Source organism: Anas acuta, chromosome 7 (genome assembly GCF_963932015.1).
Source record: "Anas acuta chromosome 7, bAnaAcu1.1, whole genome shotgun sequence".
In the NCBI taxonomy this organism is placed as follows: domain Eukaryota; kingdom Metazoa; phylum Chordata; class Aves; order Anseriformes; family Anatidae; genus Anas; species Anas acuta.
In genome coordinates this window covers 25,286,810-25,301,732 of record NC_088985.1, presented here as the reverse complement: position 1 = coordinate 25,301,732, position 14,923 = coordinate 25,286,810, and the positions used below count along the sequence as shown (strand labels likewise).

General features: G+C 44.7%; 1 protein-coding gene across 4 annotated transcripts in view; it reads right to left on the bottom strand.

Annotated features, from left to right (window-relative positions):
- Positions 1–14,923, bottom strand: part of CNNM2 (cyclin and CBS domain divalent metal cation transport mediator 2) — a 111,247-nt gene that overhangs the window by 4,911 nt on the left and 91,413 nt on the right. The window contains exons 3-8 of one of the 4 annotated variants that reach the window (XM_068688354.1): positions 12,715–12,852; positions 10,453–10,622; positions 7,096–7,189; positions 4,554–4,619; positions 4,423–4,454; positions 681–859 (exon numbers count right to left, since the gene is read on the bottom strand). In XM_068688354.1, coding sequence (XP_068544455.1) covers positions 824–859; positions 4,423–4,454; positions 4,554–4,619; positions 7,096–7,189; positions 10,453–10,622; positions 12,715–12,852 — 536 coding nt within the window. In that variant the 3' untranslated portion in view covers positions 681–823. Of the gene's footprint in view, positions 1–674; positions 860–4,422; positions 4,455–4,553; positions 4,620–7,095; positions 7,190–10,452; positions 10,623–12,474; positions 12,540–12,714; positions 12,853–14,923 lie in introns of those variants that run through there. The other 3 variants (XM_068688352.1, XM_068688353.1, XR_011098245.1) reach the window with 3 other exon arrangements.

Genomic DNA, 14,923 nt, shown 5'->3' with positions numbered 1-14,923 from the left:
TCGACTCCCAGCTGGGCTGGAACTGCTGCCAGCATTTGCTGCTCCTCAGCTCAGCTACATTTCCTTATCCCACAGGACTTGCACACATTTCAGCGTGGGATGCACCATGCTGGGGGACAGAGCTGTATCCGTGCAGCCACTCACTGGTAGTGAGACATGAGCCTAACATCAAGTTAAGATAAAGATGAATGTCCAAGACATCTCTGAGCAGAAGGATGACAAGTTAGAAAGTAAGATCAAGAACCCCAAACTAAAACCAAAATCAAAAGTGAATGAATACTGCAATGAACACAAAATGTCTCGTCCTTTAGAAAAGGATGCTGTCAGATCTCCATTCGGATGGCTCCAAAGGCTTCACAAGCTACGTCTTTCAGGACTAAAAGCAGAGAGGGTATTTTCTACTATCTCTCCCCAGGGGACCTGAAATCCAGAAATTTGTGTGACCAATCTACTTACAGGCCTAAATAAGAGGAACACTGAAGACAAATCATCGGACAGCAGAGACTGAAAAAAAGTACTTTAAAATGATTTTCTAGTGGCTGTTTTCATAAACCTATTTACTCACAGAGCTACAAAGCAATCTAGAGGGACCTCCTTTCCCCAGGCTCTCCATCCCATCAGCCCAGCCCAGCCCCCCGCATTTTTTCCTGGGGCTTTATTATTTTTTTTCCTACCTTGACAAACTGAATGTCTGTGAGTGCTTTCACTGAGTAGTCCGGGACGTACACTTGGAGGAAAGACGCATTCAGCTGGTTGTTGCTGCTCCCTAACGTCGGTGTCACTGCGTCGATGCGATCACTTCGGTTTAAAGAGTCTGAGTGATTCAAGCCACAGGGCCGAGGTGGAGACTTGTTTTCGGCTGAGAAATGGGCAAGAGCAAAAGACATCTTAAATCAAGCAGAACACATTCGAAGCCACCAGTTTCAAAGGGACATCATTAATCGCAAAGTAACACAGAGCATCTGCAAATACTTAACCTACTCTTACGTAGACATGCAGCTAAACAACAAAATGACCCTGAAAAAGAGCATATTTTGAATCCAGAGCTGGTAGCCAACATCATGAGTAGGATTTAAACAAACCTGGTTTGGTTTGTGCTACGGTGGATGTGCCCTGTGCACACTTGGTCACAGTGCTCCTGCCAATGGAAGAGGCAAACTCCCAAGGCTCCATTCAGGAGCTCTTGATAGTCAGACCGTGCTTAAGAGATTTTTTTTTCTTAATGGTTTATAGTTGTAACTCCACACCAGACCTTTCATCCACAGTCAGTCCCTGCTAACCCTTAGCCCATTTTATTATATGTGGTACCTGCAAATACCGCCTTGTTTCCTGGGTTAGAACAGTCATTTTTAAAAATATCAGAGTGATAGAGTCTTCAGTGGACTGGAGGACAGTCCACGTGATGATTGCTTCAGCAATGTTCCCTCCTGTACCCCCTGATGCTTGAAGGGAGAAAGACTCCATGAAGGGGAGCAAGCTCCACATGGTGCACACCAGCCAGCAAAACAGGGAAAACAGTCCATGCTACACAGAAAAATCTGCGTCCAGGAGAGGCATGGACAGGAAAGGAGTAAACTAGAGACACTACTTCCCGTCACTGGCCTTTAAGCACTGTAGGGTTTCACTTGAAAATCTTGCAGCTACCCCTTAAGAATGCGATGGGTCACAGTTCCTCCCATGTAAACGTGCTTTCAGCAAGCCACAGGCATTTTGCACCCCTAGCTTCCACCCACACAGTGACTCAGATGACAGGAGGACATGCAGAAATGCATCCTAAAAGAGATCCCAAGCATGTCTGCAGATGGGCTTCTCCCTGGGTGCACGTACAAAGATCAAAGAACGCTTTGGGACTGGTGAATTTTTGGATCTTACTGAAGTTATATTTCATCCATCCAGACCAAACAGTAACTCCATGGCATCTGTGCTACTCCCCACACGATCTCCGTTCTCAGCTGAGGCATCATTTTCACATAATCTGAAGATACAAAGCCTCTGAGCAAATCAACAACATCCTTGTAAGTTTTTCAAATTTTATGATTTTTAAATATATAAAGTGGTCTAAAAAAAGCTCACTAAAATTCAATCCTACCTTTGCCATTTAATCACCATGAACATACCTCTCTTGCCAAAATGACATAGCCTGTTCCACATCTTTACATCTAGGCTTCCCTAAACCTAATGCTTTAGATGCTTCTAGATACATGACTGTGGATTACCAGCCCTATTTTTTTATTTCCCACTTGCAATGCCACTGACGTCTTCTTTCCTCCTATTTTAGAAAAGGGAATGGAAAAATACAGGTTCTGAGAGCTTGGCAAATTTTCTGCCACTTCTGCACTACGAGGAATTAGTGCAGGTCCCTATGGTAACACCAAGCAGAGGCTTAGAGGGAAGCACTCAGAGCCCTGCAAGGTTTTCCTCAGTACCCTCTTGCCATCTTGAAAGCCACAATGGGCTGCAGGAACTGCTGCCAGGAGCCAAACCTCTGTCTGCACATGGGGCTTGGTGCTCTAAGCCTTTCCGAAGAACAAGCATGAAGATTGAACGAATTTGTCCTGTCTTTCCCACCTGTGTACACAAAATCTGGCTGTATGTGACGGGAGCAGCATCACTGCTGTTTGGGATAAAGGTTTCCATCTGGAACAGCTTTCCACTGGCCTGACTCCGCTTTGCCCTCTGCTTTCACCAGGTGTCTCACAGTACGCTACTAATAAAAAGCTAAGGACAGAGAGCTTCGTGACAAAGCAGATTAAAATAAATGGACAAAAGGACAGAACAAAGAAATATGACTGCTAAAAATAAGAGGGAAAGGACGTTGCTTCTGGAGCCACGTACAAGTCGGTGGGGAGAAGTTACTGCAGAAGGGAGGACACGAAGGGCAGATGACAGAGGGAGCAGCAGGCAGGCCCGTGTTGGCAGAACAGCGCCCTGCCAGATTTTTTCTACCCCAGTTTTCCTCACCTTTATACACTTGTGATTAAGAGCGCAAACCACAAGACAAATATCAAGACAACCATATTACCCATTTAGGATTTAATAAGAGGTTCCTTTTTAGAAGGACCCAGCAGAAGGCCTGGGTTTCATCAGAACTGGCACGACATTGTCATAGTGACCAGGCTCTATCAGTTCCTTTCAAAGGAGATTCTTCCCATTTTTATTTTCCATTACTGATTTTTTTTTTTTGATTGGGACAAAAAGCTAGGAAAATATGCTTGGCATTTATATTGGGAACAATTTGCATGTGCAAGGTATACACTTATTTGGAAACAGAAAAAAGAAAAAAAAAAAAGAAGACCTGGCAAAACAAAAGAACCAAGCTAAAAAAGATAATCAAAGCCACAGAGCTTAAAAGAAAGCCATCAGGTACTTTAATTAAAGAAAGATTATATTTCTCCCCTTTCTTTTAAGTTTAGCAGCAGGAAACTTTAAAAGGGCAGGAAAAAATCCCCTGCAGGGCAACAACCTGTAGTTTGTTTGGAAAGTGCATGAGACTAATTTAAGGACTGATGGTGAAATACAATTTCAAAACTGAAAAAAAAAAGAAGACAGAAAAAATACAGGAAGCAGATGGTGAAAGTTTATGAATTGCATGATATGTACTGACGTTTAGATGTTTCACTTAAATATGCATATCATTATCTTGTTTGCTTTTAGGTCCAGGGAAAGACACATTTCATCTGAAAAAGAAAACTTCAAAGGGAAGAAACATGTTCAGGGTGGCCCAGATTATTTTAGGATTCTGCCGTTCCTACGCACTCTCCTGGTGGGTCTCCATCTTTCTCAACTGCTCTGTGCATGCAGTGTCTGCAAAGCTCGGTTCTTGACCTTTCCCAATTTCCAACTTCTCAGCCACATCTCAGAGCTCATTTTGGCCCAATTTGCTCTCTCCTTGGTCTCCACTCTCCAAAGGGATTTTGCTGTCAATCAACTTGTCATTCAGCGAGGAAAGGTCTTGAGCAAAATGGGAACCAAAACCCACAGGAGCTCCCTCAGCCTTACTGCACATTCCATTGCAAATCCATCCACTCAGTAAATCTCTGTACCAATTCACAGCATTAACCTCATTGAAAGAAAATGTAAAGCTTCTGAGCACTTGAAATGGCCAGACTGTATTCAAACCATAGAGCTAGCCCGTATGAGAATATCAGAATTCTCTCATTAAAGGACTTCTCCTTTTAAGGCAGTTTAAACATTCTCCTCTGCCAAATGCATTTTCTTCAGGAAATTTTTAAGTTCTTAAATCTCAGCTTGGGAGAGGATACCTTTTTTTAAAATCTTCCTTCTACCAGTTGACATACAAGAAACAAGAACAAGTGCACATTACCAAATACATTTTTCTTAAATGTGTTTTCAGCTCTTCCCATCTGGATGACTCCTTCACGTTGCTACCAGTTATCACAAATGACAGTTCAGGATACCTACCTGCGAGGCATAATTCTGTGCTGGACTTCTCCCTAACGAGCAAAGGGGTCAGATAAATACAGACTGCAGCTGACTTTTTATGGCATCAGGGCAGTCACAAGAATGGTGAAAATAGAAGCATGCGGATTTACCTGGAGAACCTGCTGCTAACAACTCTGTTCTGCTGACAACAAAGGTACGAGACAGGGACAAGGGAACTAGAAGAGGGAGAGAAAAAGGATGAGATCACGACCAGAAAGGCGGCAGCTATCCACACTCGACAGGGGAGGGAGCCAGTTCACACACTGAAGAACTAAAACCAAAAGTGCAAATCAACTGTGGAAAAGTAAAGGGTTAAAATAAACAACAACAACAACAACAACAAAACAAAAAAGACAATCAAACAGTTTTAGGAATGAACCAAAGAACAAGCCTGTGGAATTACAGTGAACAACTTTCACGTGATAGTTTGAATGGTCATCCAGTACGGAATGGTCCAACAAGGTACACTCATTTTTAAAATAGTTCAAAAGGAGCGGTGGTGCCCACTCCAGCCTGGAAGGCAAAGAGTTAAAACAACCAGAAAGCTTTCAAGGGTGCAGTTCCTCATTGGAATAAAATAAAAATAGAAATAAAACCAAAGGGCACTCCAAGTTTTCGGTAACAAGTCAAGCAAGTTTGTGATTCTCCAAGCTCATCCCTACCAGAATGGGTCAAGTACTGCTTGTCATGTCTGTAATCCCTCCCCAGCTGTAGTTAATGAAAGCTTCGCTGATTTGTTGTTCAATTTTTTGAAAACATGCCTTAATCTCCTCTAACTGGCTTCATATTCCAGGTGGGGAGAGCAGGCACATGACATCTCATCAGAAGATGGGGAAGAACGGTTTTCCCTTGTTCTCTAAGGGTTTATGCTCTAAATGAGCTTTCGTGTCTACTTAGAGCAACAAGAACTACTTTAATTTTACAAACTCATCCTAACAGAAGTCTCTTGATGCTTCAAGACATCATAAAGCAATTTCTCTCAAATCTGGGGAAAAAAAAGAAAAAAGAAAAAAAAAAAAACAGCAAAAGGATGGGTTTGCTACTGGTAAAAGCCAATCAACCACACATGAGCAAATCCAAGGTTGGCCAAGTTTAATTTAAAAAAAATGTACATGCTTTAGTTTGACAAAACCAATCCAAGATGGATTTCAGGGCAGAGGCATGAACGGGGAAGCCATTTGATCTCACAGGACTTGGGGCAACTGGCATGGTTGCAGGGAGGGTTAGCAACATGAGAAGGAAACACAAGAACATTCAAACTGAACAACGCCGGCAAAAAAAAAGAGATGCCACAAATGATTTCCGAGCTTAGGTCTGGGAGGAGAGAAGTGGTCGTGCCTAAGCCAGCTCTGTTTGGCCCATATTGTAAAACCTGAGCTTCGATGGCAAAGAAAGAGCAATGTGACCCGGAGGTACACACATACATGTTACATATGATTCATCGTGAAGACTGCTGCTACTGTACAGGTAAAATCCACCCAATGGTCTGCACGCTTCCAAATCTGTCAAGCCTCAGAAGATACAAGTGAGATTGATTAAAGCTCACGTAATTAAGGAAGAATTACTCTTTCTTTAGCTCCTAACAGAGAGCCAGTAGAGGATTGGTAAAATGGCAACACAGAGCTACCAGCTGCTCCTCAGACTTCCATGGGAACTGCTGATGTTTGTTGAGTTTAATATGGTTAAATTCATAACCTACAAAGCAAGTTTCATTCCAAAGCCCATTCCCTGGTGTGCATATACATAGGTACACATACAGAGAGTTCCCAAGCTGCCTCTCAAGTGGAACATGAATCTGCTGTGCCTCTACACAGAAGTGATTTCTGCATGAGAACTTCTCCTTGAGGTGACAGGGTGAGCAGATGGCCTATGCCAGCACTAAGGCCCCAGTTCTTCTACCAGGGCTGGGGATGCCAAACCAAGATCTCTGTGATCTAAAAGGTGATGCTGCTGGCACTGAAATGCATGACCAGGTATGGCAGCGAGTGCAAAGGGACAGCAGGATGACACCCACTGGAGCACTGAAGCATGCTCCTGGATGATTATAAGGCAGCTCCCTGATGTGTCTGTGAGATGCTGGGTTGTGCAGCTACTGTTTGTGCACTAGGAATTCACTCATGTCTCAGCCTCAGCTGCCAGCTCTCCCCATTGCTGATCTCCCAGTTACATCTCTGCACAAGCTACGGGAACAATCTCTTTTCCTTGTTCCACTGCCCTCGTTTCCCTCAAAAGGCCTTTAGAACCAACACTGGGTAAAGCAAACCATATTGAAACCAGCAGGTTGTTTGTATGCTACACCACTAGATGTCCCTCTGCTACTAATTATTTATTCTCATTAATTCAATCCCTGCTATGCTACAGTGAGAAGCAATACAAAGCTCCCAGCCAGGACCAAACACCTCCCTCGCTAACGCCGCTGTGTGCATCCTCTGGGAGCCTGAGGGCTCAGCTTTCAGAGTCAGCACGGCCACGACTGTCAGTGCCTCCTGGAGATGCTGTGCCAATAGTTTTGCTAGCAAGGAGCTTATCGTTTGCATTGGCCCCGCAGGACACCGTGGGGGATGCCCTGCGCAGCCCCCTCCTGCCACACACACGGCAGCAGGTAGGCTTGTGCACGAGTGCATTCCAGAAGCAGAAGGTAAGAGGACATACCTGGCGATGCTGTGAGGGCCATCACCCCATAGTAGGAAAAAGCACCAGCTTCAAACTTCATCCCCTCCTTCCCAGCCTCCACTTCCACCTTCCCCTGTTAAAGGAAAAGGAGAGAGAGCTGCAATTAAAAGGGTCTGGAGGCACAAGACCAGACTTGAGCCCCAACAGCTAGTTTGCCCTGACGTTACTAAGCCATGTCATGGTCCCTGCAGTTTGTAAGGATGCCTGAAAAGGGATAGACCCTGGGGGCAAAACACTTGTTCCCTGGGTGGTTCTGCAGAGGAGCAGGGCCCCCATGGCAGCTCAGGGTGTACTACTGACGTGCTTCAAGGGCTGCCAGGCTGCATGTCCCCAGTGCGAGTTAAAAAATACTCCCCCAATATCACAACAGGCTTACATGGGTGACCACAGTCATCTGGGGTCTTGAGACACCTACACATTTGGGGCCGTGGCTCACACTCACAGGAAGCCCCCTCTAACACAAACACAGGAAACGGAGACGGGAGACAACGCACGAGGAGGCCGTCTACTTTCACCACTGAGATTCCCACAGAAACAAAGCCCTTATTCCTGAAGCAGCACTCCTGGGGCTATTTTAGTTTTGTTGGTTTCTGGCCGTTCTACACATTCCAGTGCCCTTAAATTGCAATCCTGTTCTTTTGCAGAGTCTTGTCTAGAAGGACCCTCAGTGCTTCCCAAGCTATACACCACCATCCTACCAGGCTATGCACCCATTTCTGATGTGGTCTGCACCAAACATTTAACATCACGTGCTAGTATCACACAAAAGAGTCTAGAACAGAAGCTACACTATCAAATGTAGCTGTAAACATCACAATTATTTGGTATGTAACTAGGAAGAAATAATTGCCTTCTTAGTGGGACCTGGCTTTCACCTCCATCTTTACTGATACTGTACTGAGAGTTACAGTACAGAACTGCAGGAAGAAGAGATCTCAAGTACCTTTTCAGGCTGAACTACACCAAGGTTGGGTTTTCAGGCAAACAGCCTGCAATGCTTTCCCTCTGGTGAGGCTGGAAAGGGCAGACTTGATACTTGTACTAAGTGAATCGAGCATCAGATCTACACAATCAGATGAAAGTAAGTCCAAAAGATTTTATTTCTATGTGTTTATTGTCTTAAACGTTATTTAAACTATTTAAACATGCCTTTAATTTTACAGCACTGTACTGATGCAGAAAATCATGCAAATGAAATCAGCCTGCATAACACCTGATACTAAGTCAGTTTTCCCAACCATCCCAGATCAGAAAGAACATAAAATCGATCTAACAGGAAGAGAGAGCCTATCTCACAAATCCACTTTCCCCTGCTACCACAAATAACCTCTTCATATAATCCCTTTGAAAATCAATTTCACTCCACAACACCAATAGGTAGCTTATTTGTTCATTATAAGCTTTCCAGTAGGTACAACTTGGTCACCCAGGCCAAGACTGGTTTATAAACGGGGCTCCCAACCTACTTGTCGCTGCTAGTTATTTCCCAGCCAAGGCCAGGTCTTCAAAACACATACACAAGAAACGCACGTGGGCTTTGATCTTCACATACAGCCAGTCTGGGTTAGTAGCTAAACAAATACAAGCTAGTAGCTAGCAGCAAGAGTGTAGCTTCAGTTCCAGCACTGCTGCTCTGTCAGCACACACGGCACTTCCCAGAGGTGGCCGTAAGAAGGTAAGGCATGCCTGGCATAGTCACAGCAGCTGGAAAACTGAGAACTCCCCACATATGCAGTCTGATGTGAGCTGCCCTGTTTAAACACATGCATCCACGGTTTCTATTTCTCCCCTGCTTAATGCCCTGACATGAATTTTGAAAGAACAGAATGACAGAAACAAATCTCAAACTGCTACAGAAGAACTTCTCAGTAGCTAAAGAAAAACTCGCATAAGGTGACCTTCCAACTAAAACAGTAACTCTACAGAGATTAAGTTGGTGAATTTAATGCACAGAACATGTTTTTGTTCGTGTATGCTTTTACTGTGAAAGGTATTCTTGGTAGCTCCAGGCCAGAGAATCTGCCCAAAACCAGATATTTTAAGTAACAAAAGCAGAGTATTGATCCTCTTCATCCCTGCAGAACCAATGTTACCATTTTTATAGTGTGCATCTACCACAAAACTCACTTTTCCAAATGCATTATAGACTTAGCACACTGTTTTCACTAAATATTTATTGACTGGAGAGTAGCTCAGAAAGAACCAATTGTTCTTTTAGATTGCACATGTCCTCCACTCACAGCTTTGCAGCATTACCTCATCCAGAAGCATTATCTTGCCTCTGGAGTATTTTAGATTGCAACAACTCAGCACGTAAGAAAGAGCAGTTAAAGAGCTACCAGTGGCTCCTCAAACACTTAAAAAAGAAAAACAAAAAACAACCTAATTCTTTTCTAAAATAGAGGCATGTTGAATCCACAATACCATGTTCCAGTGCTTTCTTCATTGTTTATCACTAATGATGTTTGATCCCCCTGACACCCACTCCTTTTTTTTTTTTTTTTTAAAGGCAAAGGGGAGGGAGATTTCAAGCCCTGTGTTACAACTTCAGCTACAATGCCTATGTTTGTAAACCAAAACTCATTTCAGTTGTCCAGGATAGACACATAAGCACCTTTCCGGCAAAACGTTCCTGCTCAAACAGTGCTAGAATGTTCCTGCCAAGTAACAGACCCTAGGAGATAATCAGCACTGAAAGTGAACCTGTAGTGGACAGAAAGCAGTCCTTCCACACCCTCTAGGGCGGCAATCTAAAAATCACCCAAATGCAACTTTCTCGGGGTAGGGCAAGAGCTGAGGTGGCAGGGTGCCCAGGGAACTGCAGGGGCTGTGGCAGGAGGTGGCAGGGGTTCAGTAGATGGCGCAATGGCCCCACTAAAACCTGCATTTAGCACACCACCAAAGGTGCAGGCTTCAAAATTGCATGGAAAAACGCCATCTTTCCGAACTGTCAAACTCCCCATGCCTCCTTCTGCAAACCAAAGAATGCATTTGTGAAGCATCCTGGCCAAGCTCCTACTGACATGACATTTTTTGTACCCCTGTTTTCCAAGCAATGCTAGCTGTACACAGGGATTCTTTTGCACTGCTGATCCTAGTAATACCTAAAGCATAAATAACTTCAATCAGATGATGCAGTGGGAAGCACTGTCTGCCCATCACAGCAGAGTGAGCTCTTCAAGTTGTTAAGCTCATAAAGGAGACTGGAGCAGTTACCACAAACCATAGCTCCAAACCTATGGTTGGAAGAAGATAAAATTCAACAAGAGAGGTAGCAAAAGCAGTGTGTCAGGAGATGCATGATACTGCACATAGCAACATAATCACATGTCTGACCTGTAAAATGAGAATGAAGTAGTCGACAGGCTTGTTTCGCTGGTAGAGGTAGTGTTCTGGGGCTTTCTTGTTCTTCTCGTCGTATTTCAGCTCCTGGATGACGTTGGGATGTTTTAGCAGCCTGAGAAGGATCTTCTCTGACATCTGGGATGGACCAAAGGCTTCTACTTCTATAACAAAAGATACAACCTGGCATTACACTTCATATGCCTGGCAAGAAGTTAGCAATACTCGTTAATAAGCATTTGCCTATAAAAGACACACGGATGCAGAGAGATCCATTACGGAATTGCAGGCTTCCTGTCTTTTGAGACTGTTAGATTTGTAAGGGGGAAAAAACAGGAACGCCTCAACCTTCATTACTGCAGTATTTTTCAAAACAACCAAAAACCATGTCCATCTGAAATGGAAAAGAAAAAAGAAAGGCAGTCTTGCCCACTTGAGAGTGAAATCACAGTCGAATAGGCTCATTGGAGAGTTGTAAATGGGAAGAGCTTTACAACTGGGGCACAGAGAACCTTTGAATGCACTTTTTCTTTCCTCAGAAGGTATTAAGTTACTGCATTTTTTGCACTCTATAAAAAAAAATCAGAGTTTGGGGCCTAGAAAGTTGCTCTAGATAGATGCTCTACATAAATCAAAGACAATTTGAGCTGCCAGGGTTCACATGGGAAGAGTTACTCAAAGTGAGACACAGTGCAGGTCAGTTCAAACCACGTGGGATTAATACCTGACACACAGAACACATTCCCTATCCACTTGCTCTTCAGTCATCAGTGTTCCCAACAGCAGCTGCTTGAGGTGAAAAAGCTTATCCTTGTGTGAGAGAGTTAGGCCAGGGATGTCGAGATAGACACATGCAAATTGATAAGCTCTCCTAACACCTTTCAGAACAGGACCGTTAATGACCCAGCACCTTTCATCTGCTCCAGATACTATTCTCAAATTAGAACAGAGAAACCAAAATTGTAGCTTTCATCTTACTTAGCAGTGGCTTCACTGCCAGATATAAGCTACAAAATCCTTTCATCCACAAAACAAGCAGAGACGCAGCACTGTAAGACTATGTCTGTTGAGAAGGTGTTTAGGGAACTCCACCAAGTCTTGTACAACTAGGTGAACAACGCTTTGCTTGCTGTTAAATCCGCATCTTCCCGTTGAACTGTTTCCTTTCACCAAGGACATGCTCACATGCACATGAGCCGCAGGAGTCCAAGCCTTTTAAGGATTTACTGTCCCTCAGCTGAGGTGTGAAAACCGATCACGCACGTGTTTCTTTTAAGTCGCAGAGGCAAAATAAAGCACGAAGGCGGACTGGGAGCATCTAGGCAGGCAGTCACTGGGTCTTAGGAGGGGAAGTACTGCTTTCCAGCATGAGCTGGCCAGCTTGAGACAGAATGAATTTCAATCCATCAATATATGTCGAATATAGCAGTGAAAGACGCCCGTCTGAAAGGCCTGCACATGAGAAGTCTTTATATGTCAAAGAGAGACAACGTGAGCAATAGGAAGGTATGTTTTCCATAAGCTCTCCTGTTAACAGGTCTCATCTCTGAGGTGAAGGGACCACCTTTACGACGGAAGGCAATGTCAGCTGCAAGAAACCATTCAAGCCCCTGGCCTCTCTGCCAGACTGCCCACCCAAGGGCTAAAGCATCAAGGTGATCTGGGATGGAGACAACTGTCCTCTGAAACCTGGAGCCATCAACGGAGGTCACACAAGCCAGCAAGAAAATCCATTTTTAAAAGTACAGTTCGACTGCCTGTGCAGCCTGCATTAAATGTGTCGGGATTGTTTTTCACTTCGAGTCAAAAAGTCTCATGGAACAGGTTTACACCTTCCTGCAAAAAGTCCAGCATCTCTTTCTGGATGAAGTGCCAGAGTGCAATTACAGTCAGCTGGCCAGTGGTATCGAGTCGTCTGTGGTTTGTTCCCTGAGCTCTTCCTAATGGGGTGCACTTGCTAGTCGTTAATCTGACGGACTCTAGACATGCAGTGCGGCACTTGGCATTCATCCTTACCTTTCAGACCAATTTAAAGTTACTGGTCCACCCCTGGTAAATGTCTCAGAGGGTTCATGCCGACACTGAACACAGGAGAGGAGAGAATTTAAAAAGAAAAACACAACAGTGGCATTATTTGTCACCCCACCATCCAGCCTCCCTTCCCGCCTGCACTGTCCCACCCACCTCACCGGCCTTTGCTGACAAACTGCCTCCGAGGCTCTGGCATGATGGTGAAAACAGATAATCCACACTTGCCTGTTGCCAGGAAGCGGTGCATTGCCAGGAGGAGCTGCGGTGATATTTTAACCTTCATCTCGCTGTCTGTCTGCTTGAAGGCAGAGAAGTCCTGCTTCCTGTCCCGATGAGCTACTTTCTTTTTCGTCTTGTTATCAGCTGGGGAAGGGAGGGTGAGAGAAGAAAGGAAGGAAGCGATTTCTGTTAGAATGGGGTCCAACACGAACTGTGCTGGATGGAGTCAGCCAGGACAGCCACCCAGAGCAAACTGTGCAGACAGACCCCTCTGCAGTACCCGTGCAAAGCCCTGCTCATTGATACACCTTAAAAAAAAACAGAAATAATCGGTGACCTGTGCTGCGGGCTCAGATCCAGGAACCCACAATCTCTGTCACTTCACTGTGAGAGAAGTGTCTGCTTGCAAGCATCTAAATGCAGAGCAGCTCTGCATCTTGTGCACGGTGTGGGGGCAATTCTAGGTGGGCAGGAGGGGTCCCTCTCAGTGTTACTAACAATGGAAAAGTGGTGTTCAATAAGAGCAGCTGCGATAAATACCTTCTTTTTTTATTTTTATATACACTCCTTAGAAGAAAAGAATCTTTTACTTTTTTTCTGAAAAGCTCGGAGAATGCTATTTCTTGCAGTGCTGCACCTGAGATGCTGTCTCACAAGGAGCTGTGTCATTGCCCTCTTCAGTGACTTCACCAGAAGTACAGGCAGGGAAATGTCTCTTCAGCAGGGCACTATTCCTGTATTCCTTTATTTCTTCTGTCAGTGAGCCCTCCCACAGCAAGCTTCACGCTGCATTTCTGGTACCCAAATACAGCACCAGCATCACATCACGGGAGGATGCCTTAAACCTTTCTATCTTTCAGTCGCCAGGGTAAGAGACCCAGGCTCTTCATCAATTGATGGGGGATTTCAATTCCTCCCATGGTTTCCTTGGCAGCCTGTCCAAAAACCTTCTCCCAAGAAAAACGCTACACAGTGAGAGCAAAGGCACCAAGTCTGCATATTTTTGTGAGGAATAGTCTTAAATGTTCTTTGCTATTCAGATAATTTCCGAGCTTCTTGTAAGAAACAGAAACCCAGGACTAATTAAATCTGTAACCAGGTATTTCCTGTCCTTTCTACACCGAGATGGAGATGTGGGCACTTAAATTATCTTGGCAGACCTAAGCAATCTCTGCTTTTAAAGTGACGTGATGTTGTTTGGTTCTGCAACATGAACAACGTGCCATGTGAGGGATACCCTCAGCATAATCCTAGGTGAGATACCAACAAGTACTGTAGCTGTCTTCAGGAGGTTCTGGAAATATTTAGATTTGCCTGTAAATCCAAAGCAGCAAGGCTGACCGTGAGTTCCTGGGCTGTAGGGGAGAACTCAAGAAGAGGATAGGTCCAAATACAAGTAATGTTGTCATCCCTCTTGCCATATTCCTGATGCAGGACAACAATTGCATTTATTTTTTTGAAGGAGCCAGCCCAGTATGGAAGACAGCTACAGAACAGGGAGTTCTAACCTCAGATCACCCGTTCAGCTGACGGGCACTGCAAATGCACCTGGACAACTTGCAGGGAAGAGTTATTGCTGTCTTTGTGTGTTCCTTTTTGTCCTGTTCTCTTTAGGGTCTGTATTAATCAGCGTAGACACCTGCAGTGAGCTCCAGACAAGAGAATGAGGACAAAAATCTATCTTCAAATGGACGCATGGTTCTGTTGGCACATAAGGACTGTACAATAACCAAACAGCAAGGACAGGGACTAGCAACTTTGATATTTGCAGCTCTCTGATTCTCCAGGAACAATACAAATCCCAGAGGCCCAGACTCACTGACCGTGTGCCCACAGTAAGCAGCGGGATGCCCGGCCCAGGGCAGTGGGAGGTGGATGCCAGAGCCTTGCTCAGCACCCCCACATCCCCTTCTCCCTCCTCCCCCAGGTGATGCACACACCCAGGCTGACAGTCTGTGCCCCACACACTGCGCAGTTCTTTCTAAGCCTGTGGGTTTGTTTAATTTTAAAAGAAAGGCTTAGGAATTAATGAAGCTAGTTTTGCTAGTTCTTTTGGTCTCGAGCTGGGAAAATTAGGTTGCCCGGTGTCTCATGCGTGTTTTGGCAACCGTCAGAAACTCAGCATGACTAAACCTGAAGCTCTAAAACAACCTAAAATAGCTTCTTGTAAGGATGCTGCTCCTCCAGCCTACCAGCGCTAGACCACAGGTTAGCA